General features: G+C 46.7%; 1 protein-coding gene across 5 annotated transcripts in view; it reads right to left on the bottom strand.

The window, feature by feature from the left end:
• The window catches only part of DAPK2 (death associated protein kinase 2), a 111086-nt gene that overhangs the window by 18287 nt on the left and 71939 nt on the right, over nucleotides 1-20860 (bottom strand). For all 5 annotated transcript variants that reach the window (XM_077747478.1, XM_077747443.1, XM_077747451.1 and 2 more), the window contains 3 exons: nucleotides 8402-8531; nucleotides 2946-2994; nucleotides 2152-2178 (listed from right to left, as the gene is read on the bottom strand). In XM_077747478.1, coding sequence (XP_077603604.1) covers nucleotides 2152-2178; nucleotides 2946-2994; nucleotides 8402-8531 — 206 coding nt within the window. The remainder of the gene's footprint in view (nucleotides 1-2151; nucleotides 2179-2945; nucleotides 2995-8401; nucleotides 8532-20860) is intronic.

The following is a 20860-nucleotide window of genomic DNA, read 5'->3' as shown; positions in this document are numbered from 1 at the left end:
TCACCATATCTAACTGGCACTTTCTTAGCATAGCAGTAGCAAGGTACACTGGGAAAATTCTAATATTTCATTCCTCAATTTGAATCCAGCTCTGCCCCTCAGTCGCTGTGTAAATCTAAGTAAGTTACTCAACATCTCACCTGCAGTTTCCTCCTCCATAAAATGAAGAAAATTAAAACTTCACATGATTGTTGTAAAGAATAAATACATTTACAATGCTCCATGCATTCTTGCCCCATACTAAGGGCTCGAGAATTGGTGGCCATTACTACTATATTAGAACACAAAGAATGTTCTGTGACTCCCCATTTTCTATAGGATAACATCTGAACTCCTGAGGAAGACATCAGAAGTTTGTCCCTACCACATGCTCAGTACATTTTACCAGACTCACTGTTCCTTTCCTCAGCAGATAGTCCTTCTCTCCCTTTGTCTCCCACCCAGAAAATTAATCTCATTCTGTACATCCCAGTTCAAATTAATCTCAACCTCTTTCTCATTAAATCTTCCACAGCCCCAGCAAACCAGCGTCTCTCCCAGCTGTGTCTCACACAGCAGTGTTCATACATCCAGCATAATCTTGGTCCCACTGAGTTCGACTTAGCTGTGTGGTATCTTGCCTCCAACACAGGGAGCTCCAGGCATGCAGAGCAGACCTCCTCCATGTAAGTATCCTGAGTGCCTGGCACAGTGCCCGCCATGGAGCAGGCACTCAATAAACTGTGTAGAACTCAAATGAGCTGCAAGAAGGCTATATGTCTTATACATGCTGGAATCCCTTAATATTTCAAAAATGGAAATCTGAGTTCTGAAAAAAATCAAGGTTTTAAGAGCCAACACAGAATCTGGAAACATAGAGCAATGCATCAAATTCTCTTTCTCTGCATCCAATTCTTCTGGCGCTTAAAAAAATACTGATAGCCAGACTCCATCCCTGGCAATTCTGATGTAATAGATCTGCAGCGGGCCTGGGCAGTGTTAGGTATTTTTTTTTAATGTTTTATTTATTTCTAGGAGAGAGAGAGAGAGAGAGAGAGAGAGAGCGTGAGCAGGGGAGGGTCAGAGAGAGAGGGAGTCACAGACTGAAACAGGCTCCAGGCTCTGAGCTGGCAGTCAGCACAGAGCCCGACGCGGGGCCCGAACCCACGAACCGCGAGATCTTGACCTAAGCGAAAGTCGGACGCTTAACCGACTAAGCCACCCAGGCGCCCCTGGGCAGTGTTAGGTATGAAAAGGTCTAAGATGCAGCCAGGATTGAGACCCTCTGCCACAGCTCAGGGGGTCCACCATGTTGTAAAGAGCTCCCAGTCTAAGTGGTGCTGGCAGAGTCAGAGAACTGGTTTATAGGAACATGAAGAGATGATCCCCTCAGCTGGTGAGCGCTGGAGCCCCCATGTCTCCTCTGGCTACCGGCTAACTCATACCCAATGTGCCATAAAAAGAGGATGTTCCAGCTGTGCTGTTGGGGAGAAAACGGTTGAGAAGCACTGATGGAACACCTACTAATCAGCCACGTATTGTACGCCCGAGCTGAGTTAGGAAGTTTGCACGTATCTGGTTATTTAACCCGCACAGCACACCGTGGCAGGAAGTTTGTGATTATTATTTTCCTGATGAGGAAAACAGGCCCAGAGGTTAAGTATCTGACCAAGGTCACAGATATAGAAAGTGACAGACTCATTGCACATGGAGCTACACAGGAAATGTCTGCTTAAGCAACTTAATACTTCAGGGGTGAGAAAGAGACTCTGGGGAGAAAGGAGAGAGCACGTGAGATCTGGGGAAGGAAGGGGAGACTGGAAAGGAAAGAAGCGGGATCAGGGAAGGCAGGGGAGCCTGACGGCTGTCCCAAGGCTTCTGGGTGAAAGCTGACTTTCTCACAGGAAATACAGCCTGGGTGAGGCTGAGCAGTGGATGCCTGGCCACAGCAGGGATGCAGACAAGGCTCAAGGTCAACCCTAGGGCTAAAAGTACGTAATGGGGCTAAAAGCACGCAACCTCAGGTGTGTTGTGTGAACGGAACACATCTGGCTCCTGGTAAATGATTCATGAGTAAAATCAGTAAATTCAGGCTGTCTGTCCCTACCCTCTCATTCCTCCCAGCTCCCCAGATCCAAGCTAGGTTGGGGCCCCAGCATCAGGGATACTCACAGAATATAGGTGATGACGCCTATACTCCTGCAAAACAAAGAACAGGCAAGTCAGAGCCACCTGGCTCTGATCCCAGCCCAGCAAGGGACTCCCCCAATGGTTCTCAAGGGGAAGGGTCTCAAGGGGAAGGTCATCTCAAGTCCATAGCCCTCTCCCATCCATTCCACTCTTCAGCAGCAGCCTGGGATGTGTCTGGAGTCATCAGGCTCTGGATACTGAGTCCCGGGACCCAAGTTCAAGGTCAGAGATTCAGGCTGTGATTGGGGCAAGTCCTTTATGATCTCTGAGCCTCATTCTCCTCATAAAATGAGGGTAATGATAACTACCTCACAAAACTGCTGGGAGAATTTTAGGAAACCAAGCAATCAAGGTACTCAGCCAACTATAAAGCCCTGTTCAAATGAAATGAGTCCTATCTGTGCAGAAAATCAGTCACTACAGTATCCCCAGGCCCAACACTGCTCTTAGAGCCTACGAGACTCTCAGTGATCACTTGGTTGATTAACTGAATGAACTATTGCTACTATTCTTTATCATGGCTGTGGCAGGCCTCCAGGGTGAGCCTCTCCCCTTGTCTCTCCCTCAGCCATGTTCTAACAAGCTCAGGTCTAGGCCTGGCTGCCTCCAGCTTCCCTGGGCCACATGTCCAGCACACCTGGAGCAGCAGGAGGCTCTGAATGTGTGGAGAAAGGAGTTTTCATGGTCAAGTGGGATGATGTCAGCGAGAGCCAGAGTCTGAGGTCTTTTGCCCTTATAAGGATCCCAAGGTCACCTTGGTGGTCTATACAACTTACCACATGTCAGCCTCCAGGCCCAGGGGCTCGTAGTTCACAATTTCTGGAGCTGAAAGAAGCCATATTGAAGAATCAGCAGTATGAAAATGATTAGAAATGAAATGAATATGAAAATGAGAAGAGATGGGGATAGGGAATTTTAGGGAGTTTGGTGACAAACGTCTCCCCCCTAAATCCTCACTAAGGAAAAATCAGAGCAACAGATGGAGATAGTCTGGGTCTAAGAATTTTGAGAAATGAAGTTGCCTGTTATCCTGGTAGAAATCTTTTACAAAGAGACCTTTATAGAGAGGAAGAGGGAAAGGACAGAGGAGTGCCTGGAAGAGGAAGAGGAGAGTGGGGTAAGAAAGATCCCAGAAAGAGAAATGGGGTCTGACAAGATGGCTTGCTTTAGAACTCTCTGGTGGAAACTAGTCAGGTCAGCGCTGGAAGGTCATCATGAAGAAAAGAAGGCAGAGAGAGAATCCACATTCCTGAATCTGGTCTGAAAGAGGGACACCACCCCCCTGAGGAGAATGACAACAATCTGGGGCCAATGAGATGATGAACCTGAGGTGCCTGAGGGGCATCCAGGCAAAGATGTCTTGGGAATTAGAGGGTGAGCTAGAGTCATCAAATCGAGAGTCATCATACAGGTGGAAATAGGAGCTGTGTGGATGATGAGATGACCAAGAGAAGGTGCAGAATCTAGGGAAGAACATTTTACCCAGGCCAGAAGAAGACCAAATGTCACCCAAAGATCAAGCAGACAAGCGCTTAGAAAGTGTGTAGTGTCCAGTGAGTGTCCTGACTGTGGGAAGTAGAGATAAGACTATAGACAATGCTACAAAAAAGCTTGGCCATGAATCGGAGGAGAAAACGAGGGCAATAGCTAGAGAAGGGAGAAAGGCTGAGCCTGTTTAATCATAATAGAAAAAGGGAGAGGGTGGGAAAGGCTACAATGGCTCATCTAGAACAACATCAAAACCACTACACCTGTACCATGTGACCACCACCCACCTGTCCCTAACTAGAGACACAAGGAACCACTTTTCTGGCTTTGCTTATTTTTTAGCTTCATAAAAATGATGTCATCCTGGAGATAATACAGTCACTTGATCCCCCCAACCGCCTAACATTATGCTTTTAATGTTCACTGAATGTACATCCATGGTCTTTCATTTTCACTGCTATATAATAGTCCACTGTGAGACTATGTATCATCTTCCAGTCATTGTCCTCTCAGTGATCATTTGGATGGTTTCCAGTTCTATTCTTATCAGAACAACACTGCTGTGAACTTTTTTGCACACATCTCACAAACATGAAAGATATATTCTAGCATGATGATTCAAAGTATGGTCTGAAGACAAATAGTCACTGGTCCAGACACAATAGGTCCAGAAATGGGGAGAAAGCTTTTAGAAACTCGTATAGCAATTTGACATTGCCATGACATTCAAATTGTGATGATTACTCTAGGGGTTTATTTTTCTTGTGTTTTTACTGAAGAAACAGTCCAGGACAGATTGAAGGAAAAAAATTTTTAAGTCTTTCACCATAGAGAGTTTAGAAGCACAACTCACTTTCCAGGCTTATCTGCTTGATACAAATATACACTCACTTCTGTTCTCTATGTGCTTTTGCTTGTCCATTTTCTTCTGGGCTTTTCTTCTTTCTTGGTGGTATGTGTGTGTATGTGTGTATGTGTGTTTGTGTGTGTGTGTGTGTGTGTGTGTGTGTTTGTGTTACTGTTGTTGTTTTGGTTTCTTTTTTTACTTCTCTTACTGTTTTCCTTACCTACTTACATTTTTGTAATGGCCACCTTGAGACTTTATGATGGCTATCTAACAAATTCTAGCATAAGCAATCTTTTGACCCTCATCTAACAATATAAGAGCCTTAGAACACTCATTTCAAGCACTCTTTCCTATCTAACATTATTTTCTTCAATTTTTAGTTGTTTTTTAACCCCACAATTAAAACCTCATCATCATCGTCGGCATCATCATCATCATCGCCTTAAACAGAAAATGTTTATATTTGCCTAATGTTTACTGATTTCTTTGCTCTATTACTTCTTGCATTGAGGCCTCCCTTCAGAGGACATTTAATCCACAAGCACATCTTCAGAAGCTCTATTAATAAAGGTTTGTTGGTGGTTTAATTGTTTTATGGTTTGTCTTGTTCTTTTTCTAATTTTTGTTTTTGCTATGTTTTGTCTGAATCATTTGTCCTCATTCTTGAAATACAATTTTTGCTGGGTATAGAGTTATGAGTCTTTTTTTTTTTTTGAGGATGTAATTGGCTTTATGAAGCAACTGATGAACCGGGCAGCATCCCATCTAGCAAGCAGAGAGATGCCCCCTACTTACTGGTTTTTAATTTTTCCTTAGTTCCTGAGAGATAATATTCTATTGGACATTGGCTTCTATTGTGGTTTTGAGAAGTACACTGTCAAATTTCCATTTATTTATTTATTTATTTATTTATTTATTAATTACATGTCTTTTCTCTCTGGCTGCTTTTATGATCTCTTTGTCTTTGGGACCCTATAGTTTAACTATAATGTTAACTGTAGTGTAACTATAATGGATTTTTTTTTTCTGTTTGATATACATTGTCCTTTCTGTATCTGGAGATGCATGTTTTCATAACAGTTCTGAAAATTCTCATTTTCTTCAAATGTTGATCCTGTGTTTTTTCTATTCCCTCCTCTGGGATTCCAAAGAGGCATCTATTAGGTTTTCCACTTTTACCCTCTTACTTGTCCTCTATTTCATACTCCTGTGTCTTGGTCTTTCTGTGATATTCTGGCTAATTTTTTTTCAGCTCTGCCTTTCAATTCTTTAATAGTCTCTTCAACTGTGTGTAATCTATTGTTTAAGTCATTCACTGAAATTTAAATTTCCATGAGTTATATATGGAATTTCTTAAAGTTCTTTCTGGTTCTTTCTAGCCTTTGCCTGGTCATTTTTGACAGTCTCTTGTTGCTTGCTCATTCTTGTGATTCTTTTGTTTCTATATACATTCCCTTTATTTTACAGTCAACATCAGATAATTTCAATATCTTATGTCCTTGGATGTCTAAGTCTTGCTAGTCTCTGACTGAAATGCTGATAACATACACTTGCCTTTGGGAGAGGTCCCCCTCTTGAATTTTCTTGCTGCTCACAGCTCCAGCCCTAAGTTCATATTTCACTGGCTTTGGAGGTGGGGCAGGTGATGTCGGAGGAATTACTACCTCTAAAGATTTCTCTTATTTCCCATGAGTCCAGAATTTCATTATAAAGAATATTTTTCCTCAAGAATCCATTTTTGTTGCAGGAGGGCTTTTGGAAGACAGGGTCCACCATGCTCCTAGAAGCTGATGGTAACTTCTTAATACAGTGTCTCGGGTTGAAGTTTCAAAGGAATGGTGGGAATAGGACAAGTGGTTATAACCTGCTTCTCAGGAGTCCTGGGTAAAGAAAGTCATCCTAATTTGGGCAGAGGCCTAGAGAAGGTGCCCTCCATATCTGTAAGGTACAAACAAAACCTGTTCTGGGCTGGAGCTGGGTCACGCCAGCTCACAAGAGTCAACTGTATGTATCTCTTCCCAACTCTGAATTCAGTGACAAGTTGATAGCTTAAAATAGGCAAATGCTATAAATTAGAGTTGTGTTTTGTTTTGGAGACCCAGTTGTTAGACATTTAACAATGTATCGCTGCAAAAAACCCTCCATAGACTGGCCCTACCCATCAATATCCCACTCACATGGCCATTTTGATGGGAACTCTCTGCTCCATCCAGAGTGGATGGTGAACTATCTCGGATAAATGTACTAATTCTGGTCCTCCCCTCTACTCTGAGTGACTGAGCCTTGGGTGTACTCCTCTTCTACCGTGCCTTTGTCTCCACTCTTGTTCACACTTCTCCCACCCACAATACCAGCCCTTTGTCTCTCATTGACTCAAGGGCGTGACTGATCCCACTGACTTTGCCAGAGTGGATAGCTTGTTTGAATAGTCTTTCAGAGATGTCTCTATCATTCATTTTATAATTAATCACAGCCTGTTTGGTGACACCTCTTCCACTATTGTCCTGAATGTCTAGTTGAACCATTTACTGTTAACACTTGGTCTGAACTTAAGTAAATAAATGTATGCATTTTACCATATACGTGAATGGTGGGCAGAAACTGCTGCTCGGACAAAGTTCAAGAATAGATGTCTTGTGCCCTCGGTTCAAGTTGGTTCTGCCACCAACTCACTGTGTGACCTTGGATGTGTCATTCTGAATGTGGCTCCCTGTCATCACTTTGTCCTCAGTACCTCACCTAATATCTGTTACACAGTTAATGAAGAATGGCCATTGGTTGACCTTCACTAAAATCCCCCAGCTTTTCAATTCCACGTTTGTTAAACTAGACCAGATAACTTAAAAAGATCCTTCTAGCACTCTTACTTGGTCATTTGATGTCTTGTTTCCACAACTAAATTGAAAGCCCCCTGGGGAAAAGGTCTTTTTAGAGAGACAACCCAGTGTAACCAAAAGAGCACAGGCTTTGATGTTGGATGTATCCATATTTGAATCTTAGTTCTACCACCTACTGGTTGTTTTGCCTTGAACGAAGCATCTGATAGAGAAAATAACTAAATCTGCTTCATGAGGTTGTTTGAAGATTAACTGAGATGATGTCTATAGAGCACCAGCACAGTGCCTGGCACACAGCAAGGGTCCCCTACCCTGGGGTCTGTGGAGCCTTGTTAGCACCCCACGCCACAGTGGCTATGGAGCTCCAATGTGTGACCTGAAAATCCATCAGGATGGATGATCTGACATATTCTGGTTTCCTTTTTGATTAGACTGTGTCAGAAGTTTCAGTCCCCAAATTTTGGGGAGAACATGCCCCTCCCTCCATCTCCAAGACCACTTCCACTCCCAAAGCAGAGAGACAATGGTCCTCAGTTCTCATTCCTCTCCCTTCTAGAAACAGAGGGAAGAGAGAGCTGCCAGAGCTCTCCTGAAGCAGGGCCCCCCCATGCATGAATAAAGGCCTGACACGCAGGAGAGGCTAGTGGGTGGATCTGGCATTTGGCGGATGATTTCCCTTTTCCTTTTCAGGAAGTCAAAAGCTACTCCAGAGAAATTCGAGTTTATGGGAATGCCAGAGGGCGGGGTAATTTTAAATCTTGACAATAAATTCATCTGAGATCAGGAGGTAGGGCTAGCTCCAGGATGGTTTGACTCTGCAAAGGCCTCTAGCCCCACCGAGCCTCCCACTGCCCCCCGGGGTGCTCAATGCCAGCACCTGGACCCTTACCCAGAAGACCAGCAGGACATTTTCTTCCCCACCCATTAGGTTTCCAAGGGGGGTCTCCAAAGCACCATCTCTCAGCCCAGACTCTCAAACAGACACAGGGTTTGTTCTCAGAATTTCTCTACCTTTCGATCCCAGATGCTTAGCTGGGAGAGAAACAGGCCTAAAACTCACCAACAAATTCTGGCGTCCCAAAAATGTTCTTAAATTCAACTCCATCTTCTATTTCATGAGCCAGGCCAAAGTCAATCAGCTTGATATGTGGAATGGGAATATTCTTGTCTAACAGCATAATGTTTTCTGGCTGGAGAACAACAACAACAACAAAAAAAAAACAAGTAAAGGAGGAAAGGACAGTAATTAAAGCACTGTTTTGTGTTTTTGCTTTAGGGTTGGGTGGGGTTTGGTGTTCTTTTTTAGGAGACTGAAATTCTTCCTTGTTTTTGTGTCCTGTCTTCTCCTGTGAACTCAAAGACAGGCATAGCACTGAGGGCAAGGCCTGCGCTTTATGAACTCTGGTGCTCACAGCAGAACCAGAGACCTTAGCTTTTAGTCCCCTTTCTGTCTCTGAATGGCAGATCCCTTAATGCAGTGCCTCTGTTTCCTGATCTGTTAAATGGGGCCAGTGAGAAACTGAAAGCATTTCCTATAAACAAAACCACTGCCTCTGTGTGAGGACGTAGGGGTGGGAGCCTAGCAGCTTAGCTTCAGTTTACACTCTGCTTATTAAACCTTTGTCTTCCTAACCACCTCTTCCCCCTGGCTGGCCGGCTTCCTGTTGACAAACTCCCCTCCTCTGGCCTAACCATGTAGCTCACACTTCTCTATGTGTTTAACTAATTCTGGCCCTTGGCAGGACACCGGAAAAAAAAATGCACCTGATTTCCAGGGAAAATACCAGCTGCCCAGGCTATTTCCAGCGCAGCAAACAGCTGCCAGGTCTGACACAACCATGTGGGTGTGTGTTGGTGGGGGGATGGCCCTGCCCTGGCCTCATACACCACAGGCTCTCAGGGAGGCCAAAACAGAAGCCTGCCCTTCTGAGCCTACCCTTGTCACTCCCACCCGATGGCTCAGAGCCCACGAAGGGGGGAGCAGGCCCCTCCACTTCACCTTCTCCCCTCCTGCTCCCCACCGTGACTGTCCTAGACTTCATTTGAAGTGGAATGTCTCCGGGCGCCTGGGTAGCTCAGTTGGTTAAGCATCAGACTTCTGCTCAGGTCATGATTTCAGGGTTTGTGATTTCCAGCTCCCCGCTGGGCTCTGTGCTGACAGCTCAGAGCCTGGAGCCTGCTTCACATTCTGTATCTCCCTCTCTCTCTGCCCCTCCCCTGCTTGCACTCTATGTCTCTCTCTCTCAAAAAAGCTAAATATTAAAAAGTTTTTTTTCAAAATGGAAAGTCCTGAAAACATCCACACACAAACATCAATTCATAATAGTCCCAAAGTGGAAACAAGACAAATGTCCCATCAACTGATGAACACAGTATATCCATATAATGGAATACTATTAAGCCATAAAAAGGGATGAACTTTGAAAACATGATGCACCAAAGGCCATGTATTATATGATCCCATTTATATGAAATATACTGAATAGGTAAATCTATAGAAAGAGAAAGTAGTTGAGCAGTTGCTCAGGACTGGGAAAATGGGGAGTGACTGCTAATGGGTATGGGGCTTATTGTGGAGTGATGAAGATTTTCTAAAAGTGAGTGGTATTAGCTGTGCAACTTCATAAATTGTACACTTTATTTTATTTATTTATATTTTAATTTTAGAGAGAGGTGGGGAAGGGCAGAGGGAGAGAGACACAGAGAGAGAGTTTTAGGTAGGCTCCATGCTCAGCAAGGAGCCCGATGTGGGGCTCGATCCCACAACCCTGGGATCATGACCTGAGCCAAAATCAAGAGTCAGAGGGTACCTGGGTGGCTTAGTTGGTTGAGTGTCTGACTCTTGGTTTTGGCTCAGGTCATGATCTCAAGGCTCGTGAGTTCAAGCCCCATGTTGGGCTTCATGCTGACAGTGCAGACTCTGCTTGGGATTCTCTCTTTTTCTCTTTCTGCCTCTTCCCTGATTGTGCTCTCTCTCTCTCAAATTAAATAAACTTAAAAAAAAAAAAAAAGAAATCAGGAGTCAGATGCTCACCTGACTGAGCCACGCAGGTGTCCCTAAATGGTACACTTTAAATGGGCAAATTGTATAGCATGTGACTTATATGTCAATAAATCAGCTTTACATAAATGAATAAATACCTAAATACATGTTTAAGAAAACAGAACATCCCTATTTCTTTTATTAAAAAATTTTAATGTTTATTTATTTTTGAGAGAGAGTGAGAGACAGAGTGTGAGTTGGGAAGAGGCAGAGAGAGAAGGAGACACAGAATCCGCAGCAGGCTCCAGGCTTTGAGCTGTCAGTACAGAGCCCGATGCAGGGATCGAACTCACGAACTGTGAGATCATAACCTGAGCCGAAGTCGGATGCTTAACTGACTGGGCCAGCCAGGTGCACTGAACATCCCTATTTCTCAAAGAAGAATTTCCCACCTTGTACCTTTGCTCACATTATCTTCTCTACCTAGAAAACCTTCTGCTTGATTTATGCCCATTAAGATCCTAGCTGGGCTTCAAAGTCTAACTCAACTCAGCTAGTCCTTGACAGCTCTTCTCAGCGAGTAACCCCCTCCACACACAAAAGATGAATCTCCCTCCTCCCCCCATCCCCTTGGTGCTTATTTGGACTTTTTTGTTACAACATTTGTCACACGCTTTCCCTTGTCCTAGGTCCTCTACTGGACTCTCAGCTGGAGGGAGGAGTCAGATCTTTATGTGTTCACCCCTGCAGTGCTGAGCACGGTGGCTGGCAGGCTGAGGGTTGCCCTGTTAGCTGAATCGATTCTGAATCTGGCCTGAAGACACTCCATCTGCCCCCATCCCAAACTTCCTGGCTCCCTGAAGTCTCTGTGACCTCCTGTCAGAGTGGCTGGAAACTTTCACTCAAACGAGCTGGCTGAGGCCTCCCCCGACTTTGAAAATAAATAAATAATACGTTTCCTTTTGCACTTTTTTTAAAGCTTGTTTATCCTTTTTCCCCTCTGGAGATTTCTCTCAACTTTATTGTGAAAATGTGTCAAAGTCCTTTCCCAAGGCAAAGCAGGGTCTTAGGTCCTGCAGAAAGGAGACTGGAGGGCGGGGGAGGTCAGGAGATAGGATCAGAGAGATGGCGCCAATCCAGTGCCCCCAATCCTTCGAACGGCTGCTTATGGACCTTAGTGCCTTGGAATCCCATGCGGAGAGCTGCACCCTCCCATTGCCCACCGTCTCTTCATCAGGGGGCTTCTCCCTCCATTCTACCACATTCCTTAGTTTCCTTATTAGGAACTTCCCCTCTCCTTCGGAAAATGGCCCTGAGGCTTGCCTCTGGGGCGGAGGAGGGTCAGGGCCTGGGTCTGTCACCATAAATGCTGGAAGCACAGCACACACTGAATGGGAATGGGAGCCACTGTGGACAAAAGCAGGCACACAGAACCTGGTGACCCCCAGGATAATGGGGCAGGAAGAAAAGGGTAGGGAACATGGGAGAAGGATAAACAATTGGTGGCTGAATTCTCCCAGGCAGCATTGCTCTGAGAGGTGAGAAGCATCCTTGCCTTATACCCTCTCACCTCAGTGTCCCACAGTCCAGGGGAAGCAGCTCTCCACTGCCTTGTAAAAACTTCAGGGTCAGGCCACGTTTTCTTACCTGAGTACTGCCTGCCCCTGCAAGCTCTTGTCCACTCCAAGAACTTAACACATAGCAGGTCAGGTGACTGCTCCTCTGCTTAGAACATTCTTCCTGCACAGTTCCTGTCCCAAACCTGGCTAATTTCCTATTCACATTTTAGTAAAAATAGTACCTCCTCTAGAAGGCCTACATATGTATGCATGCATGCGTGTGCGCACGCACACACACACACACACACACACACACACACACACACACACACACTTCCTGCCCAGTTCCCATAACATCCTGTGCTGCCCCCATTCCAGTGTGTCTTGCACTGTCTCAAGGTGGTTGCTTACTTATCTGCCTCCTCATACTGGGTTATAAGCTTCCTGAGGGTTCTGTTCCTATCAACTACCTAAAGCTTGGCATAGAGCCTGCATCCACCAGGTGCTCAATAATTATTCCTTGAGCAAAGACTGCTGCCATTTAGCTGCAATGTGCTAACCAAGCACATGACATACTTCATACCTCTTCGAATGCTCCCAGCTATCTTATGCAGTGGATGTTATCATTCCTCTGTTTCAGAAAGAAACCAAGACTGAAGTACTGGCTTGTGGACACAGGGATTTTACTGTTTTCTTTTGTTTTTTATTTTTGAATGAGAGAGCATGTGTGGTGGAGGGACAGAGAGAGAGGGAGCCAGAGGATCCTAAGTGGGCTCTGTGCTGACAGCAGCAAGACTGATGTGGGGCTCAAACTCATAAACTAGGTGATCATGACTTGAGCTGAAGTTGGACATTCAACCAACTGAGCCACCCAGGTGGTCCTGGACATGGGGATTTTAACCTCTACCTGTTGGACTCCAAAGCTTCTACTATAACACAGAGTAAATGATCTTCCTGCTTCTCAAGGGTCCTGGGAAATCTATCCCAGGGGGGAGTGGGTATTCTGCTCCAGCCTGGCAACCTAGGGCACGCTTGGACCCTGCTCAGGCATAGCTATTTTCCTGCCCTGGCGCCTGCTTCCCATCCCTGCCTGTCTTTTCTTCTGGTGACGCTTTCACCCAGGTGAGTGGCCCCACGTGCAGTTCTGGCCTGCCCTCAAACTGGGTCCAAAGGCTCTGAAAAGGAGCCTCAGGACCTCCTGGGCTGGACCTCCTTGTTTCAAGGAGACAAGAGAGGTCCTGGGAGAGTCCCCAAGGAGAGTCTGGATAAAGTGATGTGGCCTGTGAGTTTCAGGCTGAGAGGTGGGGTAGGCAGCAGGAATGTTTTAGTGGGTGTCAAGACCCACATTCTTTCCTCATCTTACTACTCACACACTGAGCCATTTAGATCAAATGTACCTTCTGGCTCAGACCTGCCCTGACTGGGAGTAAATACTAAAATAGCAAAACAGTAAAATAGACCCTATTTCTGCAGCTCCTCTGGCTTTCGGAAGGGCTTCCTTCTTGCTATCTCAGCCTCCACTAACTGGGAGGCAAAGCAGGGGCTGTTATTTTCCAAACATTTACCAAGGTGAACAGCACATTAGTGCTCTATGTCATCCTGCAACCATCCTGAGTGGTAGACTGTTATCACCCCCATTTCACAGTTGAGGAAACAGAGGCTCAGAGAGTTAAAGCACTGGCTCAAGGTCCAACAGCTCATAATGGCAGGGTCAGGGTAGGTTTCCTGAGCAGCCCAGCCCCTGCTCGCCACCACATCACCCAGTTTGGTTAAATATCTTCAGCGGTCTCACTGACCACGAGAGTAAGTTCAAGGTGCTTTGCCTGATATTTGAGGCATCGAGGCTCTGCCCTGACTGCCCCAGGCTACCTTCCCAGTCTCACCGCTCATCATGTGCTTGCACCTGCCCCATAAACCCCTCAAGGTGGGTATTACACACCCAGAATGACATCTCAGTTCCATCCTTTGTTTCGGCTTTTCCCCTTGCCTAGAATGTCTTTCCTACTCTTCACACTTTCAGAGACTATGCCCTATTCCTGCCTTGTTTTACTCCCTTACTTTTCAATGAAGCGGCCCCTGACCTTGTGCTCTAACCCCCTTAGCGCTGACAATGCTTATGAGCAAGTGGTCCTACGTTGCAGGCTGTCTTTCACATTGTGACACTGCTCTCCTGAGTGGTGGCCTCCCTGGGAAAATTCAGATCAGCACTAAGTTTTCTGGCATCCCTTATGGGGTTTGGCATCCTGGATGTCCCATTGAAATATGCTGATGTGCACTGAAAGAATTGGGAAGGAGCGGTCCTTCCCTTTCTGCCCCGTGGAGGCCCTCCACCACTACAAGGGGAGTCCCAGTGCACTCCTCCCCACAGGGCTGCTATAGGGCTGGGCCAGGAGGGGAAATGACTGGGGTGGGGGAACCCCAAGGGTAGCCTGAGGGTCAATAAAGCGGAAGTTCTCCCAGGGGGTTTTTAAAGCTTCTTTGCTTCCCCTCTCCTGAACAGGGTGGGGCACTAAACAAGATCCCGGGGCTGGCTAGAAGGAAATTCCAGTTTCACCTCCTCCACCATATGAGGCCGTGTGAACTTAAGCACATCGCTTCCTCCCTTTGGGTCTCAGCCCCCCAGTTCTAAAATAGACATTGGATGGGATCCAGAGCCCCTTCGAGCTCTAGCCTCTGCAACTGCAAGGTGGCATAACTTCCCAAGCTGGCTGGGCAAATTCCCACTCCTCTGGGCCCCCAGGAAGGACATACAGAGGCTCAGGTCCCCTGGCTCCTGGTCAGGAAGGAAGAACAATCCACTGAGATGACAGACCGCTGGGCCCAAGCCAGGCTGCCCTCTGGGGTAGTGTGGTCCTATCCATCTGCCCTTCTCCTCCAGCTTTATTTGCTTCAACCAAATACTACCTACATACTTGACATCACCTCTAAGCATGACTGGAAGGAAGGATCGCATTCCCATAGGTGCCCCCACTGCCCAGCACGGGCTTGTGGAGCTGCCACCACAAGGTGAAACTGTCCTCACCTGTCAAAACAAATCCACCCAGCTCAGCCCACCAGGGAGGCAGCTGTGGGAGAGGCCAACATGCCCCTCCATGCCCCAGTGGATTTGGTCAGAGATGCCTGCCATGGTGCCAGCCAGAAGCCGGTCCTCCTGGCAGGACCCATGTGAGTGGGTGATCCCTGCCAGTCTAGTCCAGCACGTCCGGGGGCCCCTGCAGGATGAAGGCAGCCTCTGGGAGCTATGCAGCAAGGTGCAAAAGACTTGAACTTAGATTCAGGCAGGTCTAGGTTCAAATCCCAGCTCTGTCACTCACAGGTTTCCCATCTGTAAAATGAGACACTTCCCATGGCATAGGGTTGTTCTGAAGATTCAGAGAGATGGTCCATGTAAGGAACAATGCCCAGCAAGATTTCAAATCACGGTGGCTCTGTTTGTTTGCTCCTCTTTGGGATGTAGCAATGACAACAGTCAGCCCTGGGAACCTTACTGCATCCCTGCTGAGTCACCTGTGCACACCTGCAGACCATGCCCTCTCACTGACCTGCCTCCTGTCCCACTCATCCTCACCCCCATTTCACCTACCATGTTCACAATGGGAGGCTCCAAGGGACCTCAAAGATCATTTAGTCCCTTCATGGTTGCAGAGCAGCTCAAAAAGGCCAAGAAACTGCCAAGGTCACTGATCAAGGAGCAGAGCCGAAGTCGGCCAACCCCCTGCCCAGTGTCTTCTCCAGGTGCCCACACAGACTACCTATCACTGAGTGAGGCCGTTTAGCTCAGCAGACCAGGGGCCATGCTATGGGGACAAGGAGGCTGCATACGAACCTTCATTGCAAATATTGAGTATGGCCCCAGATTATTCAGGAAGTGCTGGGCAAACTGAGAAAGCAAGGCTGCCTGCTGCCAGGCCTCTCTGGGCTGGTTTCCATGATGCTGCAGCAAACTCTCCCCCTGGCACACTGTGGATGAGACCACAGGCAGCCCATTCCCGCAAGCCTCCAGTGTGGCCTATGCCCAAGGTCTGTCTCCATCTGGCATTCAAGGCCCTCCTATCGCTAGACACTCACCCCTCCACTACACCCTAACCAACCTCTTTATCACCTCTGTCCCAATCTGCAGTTCACTCTGCTGGAATGGCCTTCCTCACCAGCTTTTTCTTCCCCTTCACACCCAACTCCAACACACACACTGGAACATCTGTGATCCCCTCCCCTCTGGCACGTGCAGCTAGTTGTTTCCCATCGGGGCCTGTGTGGTGCCCGACATGCCTCCGGCAGGGAACCAACTGTGCTATAATTCCTTATGTGTCTCTCCACTATCCTGAAACCCCACGAGGCAGATGGGGGCCTTGCCTCTCATTGCCACCCCTAGCACCCCACAGTGGCTGGCACTGCAGTAAGTGCTCAGAAATTATCTGCTCAGGAATTGTCTGCTGGACAGGGGCACCTGGGTGGCTTAGTCGGTTAAGCTTCTGACTTTCGCTTAGGTCATGATCTCACGGTTCGTGGGTTGGAGCCCCGCGTCGGGCTCTGTGCTGACTGCCAGCTCAGAGCCTAGAGCCTGTTTCAGTCTGTGACTCCCTCTCTCTCTGACCCTCCCCTGCTCATGCTGTCTCTCTCTCTCTCTCTTTCACACCTAGAAATAAATTTAAAAAATTTTTTAAAAAAAGGAATTGTCTGCTGGACAAATGAACAAACCACATATGCATCTCTTGCGCATTCTGCTTTTAGGGAATCAAGGTAGATCATAGCTAGAGCCCTAGAACCTGAATTCAAATCTCAGTTTTGCCATTTACCAGCAGTCCGACACTGGCAAGTTACTTAGCCTGTCGGCCACAAGTTTCTCACCTATAAATTAGCAATAGTAAATTAGATAATAAAACCTACCTCATAAGGGTTACCAAAAGGATCAAACGGGCATATAACGTGAACTGTGGCTGTTAGCATTGTCTTTTTTTTTTTTTTTTTAACATTTATTCATTTTTGAGAGACAGAGCATGACCAGGGGAGGAGCAGAGAGAGAGGGTGACACAGATCCAAAGCAGGCTCCAGGCTTTGAGCTGTCAGCGCAGAGCCCGATGCAAGGCTCACACCAATGAACTGTGAGATCATGACCTGAGCCAAAGTCGGATGCTCAACTTACTGAGCCATCCAGGTGCCCCAGAATCATCTCTGTAATTATATTCTTGATTATGTCTCTCCTTCCCAGAATGAGAGTCTTTATCATCTGCCTACTGAACTCCTACCCATCCTTCAGGCCCAGCCAAAATTCTGTCTCCTCCAGGACGTATCATTTAAATTCCCAGCCCAGCTCTCCTTCCTTCTCCTGGCTCCACACTTGTGCAGCAACCTCGCCCTGCAGTACCAACCACTGCCAAGAGCCTGCGTGTCAGTTCTGCCTTGCCAACAAGATTGCACACTTGCCAAGAGCAGGCCTGCTTCTCATGCTCTTTCTGTGTTCCTCAAAGCACCCAGCCTGACGTTTCAGGATAGCACAAACTATAGCATTTAGTTTACAAAGCATTCATACTTATTTGATTCTCACTCTCTGAGGCAGGTACCATCATCACCCCCATTTTACAGATGAAGAAACTGAGGCTCAGAGACGTTAAATGCTTTCCCAAGGTGCCACATTAATAAGTAGTGCAACTAGGGTTCAAGTTCTGGCTGACTCCAGATCCTGTGTGCTCTTCCTTCTCCCATGTCCCCTCCCTTCCTCTAGTTGATGCAAGAGTGCCTGTTGGGGTCAACCCTGCCTGCTGGAAAAGTGGACATGTCCAGCTTGGCTCTGGTGTCTCAGCAGCTTCCTGTACCAGCTCCATGTTCTTCCCAGAAAACCCACAGCTTTGGCTCAGGGGAGGGCCCTAACTCGGTTGCACTTGGATTTGTTAGGCCACAGCTTCTGGCCACTCGCTCATGGCCTCCTCCTCTGGGGAAGGCTGCTACATGGTTCTGACCTCCCACTGCCCTGCCCAGTAAAGCAGAAGAGAAAACCTACTCTACCTACCTGTTCTGTCTCTAAGCTCTTGCGGCATGGACAGAAATAAAAAGTCACTTTCAAGGAATACTAGCTTTTGGCTTTGGGCCAATCGGCAATGTTGGTCTGTGCCCAACTAGCGTTAATGGTGAGCTTTCCCTGCACATCACCTTATTGGATCCTCACAGCCACCAAGCTGGTGATGACTGGCGCCTCATCTAACCAGTGAGGAACCTAGGCTTGGATCAAGACATTCTGAGCTCTCAAGCTGTGCTTTGGGGGTCCTCATCTGAGCTAGTTGCCCACTGTAATCCTCTTGGGACTGTGCAAAAAATATCAAACCGACAGAAATCAACTCACCAGGAGTGAAGTTCTAGTTTTGGCTTTGTAAAGCAAGCTCTCCAAGCAAGTCAAAAGCAGACAGTGTCACATTTAGGAAACCAGTGCCGAAGAGAGCCCGGTCATCTGACAGACCTAGGTCTGAATCCCACTCTGCCCCGTGCTAGCTGTGTTACCCTGGCCAAGTCAGTTACCCCTCCTCATCTGCAAAATGGGAATATTAATATGTTAAGAGGTTCTGGAGAGACACAATAAAGCTCAAGGTTGGGGCGCCTGGGAGGCTTAGTTGGTTAAGCATCCGATTTTCACTTAGATCATGATCTCGCAGTTCGTGGGTTCCGGCCCCGCGTCGGGCTCTGTGCTGACTGCCAGCTCAGAGCCTGGAGCCTGTTTCAGTCTGTGACTCCCTCTCTCTCTGACCCTCCCCTGCTCACGCTCTCTCTCTCTCCTAGAAATAAAAAAACAAAAAACAAAAAACAATAAAGCTCAAGGAGTCCTCGAGCAACCTCCTCTTTCTATAAAATGGGCATGACCCAGAACCTCCCTCACAGCGTGGCTGCATGCATAAAACAAGTGAACACATGCACAGCACTCAGAGAAGAGACTGCGTGTTTCCAAGGTGCTCAGTAAACGTTGGTTGCCGTTATTACTACACCCCTGACAACAGTCAGCCTGCATAGAGCATTAACCTGTCTACAAAATGCTTTCACCTGCAAAGTCTCTGAGACCCCCCCCCCCGGGGGCGGGGGGGATGCTAGGGGTGCCTAACCGGCTCATGACAGCCAATTGTTAAATTGGAAGGAATTTTGTGAGCCGGTTGTTAAAAACAGCTATGTAACCATATTATTTTAACATTCAAATTAAATGATATAAACTTATAGTTAAAATAGATTATCTTAAAAACAATGCTTAAAACTCACTGCTTTCTAGTTTTTTAAATTATATTTTAGTATTCTCAATGCTCTTGAGGTGGTTTCTGCCCTCTATCTCTGTGTTGGGGAAATACTAATTAATGGTGTACCACTGATCCCCTCTTCCAAACTCTGGTCAGCAGCGCGCTGGATCCTTGAAATTGGCCATGGTGGGTGTCTTGATACCATGGGAACTGAAAACTGGCTGACACTCCAGATCAGGAACTGGTTTGTGGTCTTCTTGATTCTAGACTTAAGAAGTGCTGGAGAAGACCCACTTAATAATGCAGATTAAACTTAAAAGGGTGCCATGTCTGTAGCCATTACTGTGAATAGCACAGAAACAGAGGACTTTTTTTTTTTTCATATTCAGAAACTATTATCCAGTTCAGCAAAGACATCATTCGTGTCATTGGCAAATGAGTTAAGTTCCAACACACACCTTCATTGTTTGGTTTTTATCTCACTTGTTAATGTAGACAAAAATATGAACCAACGTTCTTGTCAGAACTATGCTCAGGGGTCAGTTGCAGCCATAGATTGGGTATGGATACAAGGGTTTGGCAAAAATGGAAGAAAACGTTCTATGAGAAACAACTTGCTCTGTGGAACTTACAATAAAAAGTATTATTTCCTTTGCTGTTTGTAAGTTGTGTTGTAAACCTTTGTATCATAAAATTCATGATAAATCTGTGTGTGTGTGTGTGTGTGTACATACACATGTTTTCTGGAGATCTGGCTGTTCCCAGAATACCACTGCACAGAACCCCACACATGGAGGGTACTGCCTGTGTTTTCTAGATGAGGAACTCAGAAACAGAGAGGTTACGTAACTTATCCGAGGCCACACAACTAAGTTGTGAAGCCGGGTTTATAATGTAAGCCCAGGATGGGGCTCCTGGGTGGCTCAGTCAGTTAAGCATCAGACTCTTGGTTTGGGGTGAGGTTATGATCTCATGGTTTGTGAGTTCAAGCCCTGCATCGGGCCCTGCGCTGACAGTGCAGGGCCTGCTTGAGATTCTCTCTCTCCTGTTCTCTTTGCCCCTCCTGCATTCTCTCTCTCTCTTCCTCAAAATAAATAAACTTAAAAAAAAAATTCAAGCCCAGGTCTTCTTAGTGCTAAGATCCCTTTTCTTTCTACTACCTTCACTACTTCCAGAATCAGATTCTTTTCGCTCCTACTGAGATCAGAGTCGGTGAGAGGACTGACAGTGGAGCTGTGAATGGAAGCTAGAAGTAACTGTTTGAACACATGATACTTCACTGGAGGCCAGGCCTGAGGGGACCCGAGTGGAGGGCATGGGCATCCAGGAGCCCCAGGAGGCCTCTAAGTACCTAACAGTGAATGCAAAGGCAGTGAGGACAAAAGGGGAGGAGGGCCCTGCATTTTCTAGTTTCCTCATCTGTAAAATGGGGATCACTGTATCTATGCCAACCCATATCAGTCCCTACACCCCCAGAATCTTCCCGGCCTGCTGGCTGAAAGTGCTACCTTACTCATTCCCCCCTTTGGATGTTTCTATGCCCACCTCCGCTCTGAATCCCTTTGGAGGAAAGTGAGGAATAGGGAGAAACGTGGCCTAATAAGTCCAGTTAAAACTGACAACCAGTACTAGCAGGCAGTATTAGAATTTGCAGGCCCTCTCATTAATACTGACACCTCCCTGCTCCCTCGCTCCACCCCTGTGGGACAGGAAGAAGAGCCAATACTATCTCCATTTTCAAGGCCAGGAAACGTCAGAGAGGTGAC

This window comes from Crocuta crocuta, unplaced genomic scaffold, assembly GCF_008692635.1.
Source record: "Crocuta crocuta isolate KB4526 unplaced genomic scaffold, BGI_CrCroc_1.0 scaffold130, whole genome shotgun sequence".
Taxonomy (NCBI): domain Eukaryota; kingdom Metazoa; phylum Chordata; class Mammalia; order Carnivora; family Hyaenidae; genus Crocuta; species Crocuta crocuta.
This window is presented reverse-complemented; position numbering and strand designations above follow the sequence as displayed.